General features: G+C 43.4%; 1 protein-coding gene across 3 annotated transcripts in view; it reads right to left on the reverse strand.

The window, feature by feature from the left end:
• The window catches only part of SLIT3 (slit guidance ligand 3), a 669,050-nt gene that overhangs the window by 79,588 nt on the left and 587,332 nt on the right, over positions 1 to 2,130 (reverse strand). For all 3 annotated transcript variants that reach the window (XM_017849419.1, XM_017849421.1, XM_017849420.1), the window contains one exon: positions 1,438 to 1,506. In XM_017849419.1, the coding sequence (XP_017704908.1) occupies positions 1,438 to 1,506 (69 nt within the window). The remainder of the gene's footprint in view (positions 1 to 1,437; positions 1,507 to 2,130) is intronic.

The raw sequence follows: 2,130 nt of genomic DNA on the forward strand, positions 1-2,130 counted from the left end.
ACCCACCCATCCACCCATCCACCCACCCATCCACCCATCTACCCATCCACCCATCTACCCATCCACCCATCCATCCACCCACCCATCTACCCATCCACCCATCCACCCATCCACCCATCCACCCATCCACCCACCTATTCATTAATTCAGTCATTCATCTATCCATCCCGCTGCTGGCCTATTTATCTACTCTCCCACTCACCCATCCACTTGCCCATCCATCCATCCATCCATCCACCCACCTACCCACCCACCCACTCACCTATCTACCCTTCATATATTTATCATATTTATCCCACACACTCACCTGCTTGCCTGCCCACCCATCCATCCATCCCACCCTCCTTTTCTCCCTCCCACCATCCATCCACCCAATTATCCACCCACTTATTCATCCAAATGGTCACTTATTCAATCATTCAAGCAATTGTCGTTCATTTATCCATCTTTTCACTTATGCAGATAGTCAATCATTCAGTTACATGACTATTCATCCATTTCACTGTACCAACAAAATATGATAAATATAATAACAATCTCTCCTTGTTTTAGTACTTTTTCCCCTGATTAATTCTTTTCACTGTTCCTCTATCCCCCTTCTCTTCTGATATTCATTTATTCCATCTTATCAGGTTCTCTCTTAGGAGGACTGAGGTTGGTGGGGGTGCAGTCCTCTGCCAGCTGCAACCTCGAGCTTCCCTGCGGGGATCAACATCCAGAGCCGTGGCAATGTTAACTGCACATTAGAATCACCTGGGGAGCTTTTAAATCCTCTGATGCCTGAGTTCCACGCCCAGATATTCTGATTTAATTGATCTAGCATGGGCTTGAGCATCAGTAGTTTAAAAAAAAAAAAAAAACACACACACACACACAACTGCTCAGGTGATTTCTCTAACCAGTTGACGGTGAGGACCATTGCTTTAGAGCAGTGGTTCTCAACTGGGGGCACTTGTGCTCCCTCAGTGACATCTGGCAAAGTCTGGAGATATTTCTGGTGGTCAATACTGGGGGAAGTATTACTGGCATCTAGTGAGGAGAGGCCAGGGATGTTGTTAAACATCCTATAATGTCCATGACAGCCTCCCAGCAACCAAGAATTATCTAACCCCAAATGTCCATAGTTCCGAGGTTGAGAAATCCTTATCTAGCGGCTGGTTTCAGGAGTTTATAGGAATCCAGCCCACAGAGAGATGGTGTTCTTTCACCGTTTCTCAGTAGGTCGCCTACTTTCCCAAGGGTGATGCTCTTTCATTCTGCAAGAACTCCCACTTTCCCTTTGTAGACTGGCTTCTGGTCCTCCTAAGCAGACACAGGCATCTTTCAATTACCACTTGCATCAGTCTGCAGCTCTGTTTTCTCTTACCATCCACTTCAGTTTCCTGAGTGACCCCAGGAGGGAAAAATAAACACCCCACCCAATACTGGGCTCCTTACATAAGCGTCAGGTGTCGGAGGGTGGACAGCTCTCTGGGCACGGCTGTTAGGTGGTTTCCTTCCAGGTACCTGAAAGAGGCGCGGAGTGACAACACCTGAGAAAGAGACACTGTACAAATTCTCACCTTTTCAGAGAAGCCTCCCTGACTTTCCAGGCTGGATTGGGTCCCTCTTTTACTCTTACAGCCTCCCTCCCCCACTTCAAAGCATTACTATATTTGTCATTTAATATTTATTTGATTATCAAATTAATGACATTTTTTCTCCACTAGACTTATACATTTCATGTTGGCAGGATTCTTGTCTAAAATTGCCCACCATTGGATCCCCCTGTGGCTGTTTACAGAGCTGATACATAGTAGGTATTCAATAAATATTTGTTGGGTTAAAGGCAAGACTGGATTTTTTTTCAGTTGTAATCAGTATCATTTACTTAAAAATCATCTCAAAATCTTGAAATCCCGTATTTTGACAGTATGTTACAAAATTAAAGATTTGGCAAGAAAGTTTTAGGCCCGTGTCATTTGGTATGTGAGTATGCAATAAATTAACTGCATCAATGTAGTGGGTTATTTTATTTACATTTAAGGTTTTGCTTAACTTCATTTCATTTCACAAATTTCACATTTATCAAAGATACAATCTTATATCCTATTCATGATCTTTAAGGGGCTCAAGATAGATATAAATACT

The sequence above is a fragment of the Rhinopithecus bieti genome, unplaced genomic scaffold (assembly GCF_001698545.2).
Source record: "Rhinopithecus bieti isolate Rb0 unplaced genomic scaffold, ASM169854v2 scaffold_30732, whole genome shotgun sequence".
In the NCBI taxonomy this organism is placed as follows: Eukaryota; Metazoa; Chordata; class Mammalia; order Primates; family Cercopithecidae; genus Rhinopithecus; species Rhinopithecus bieti.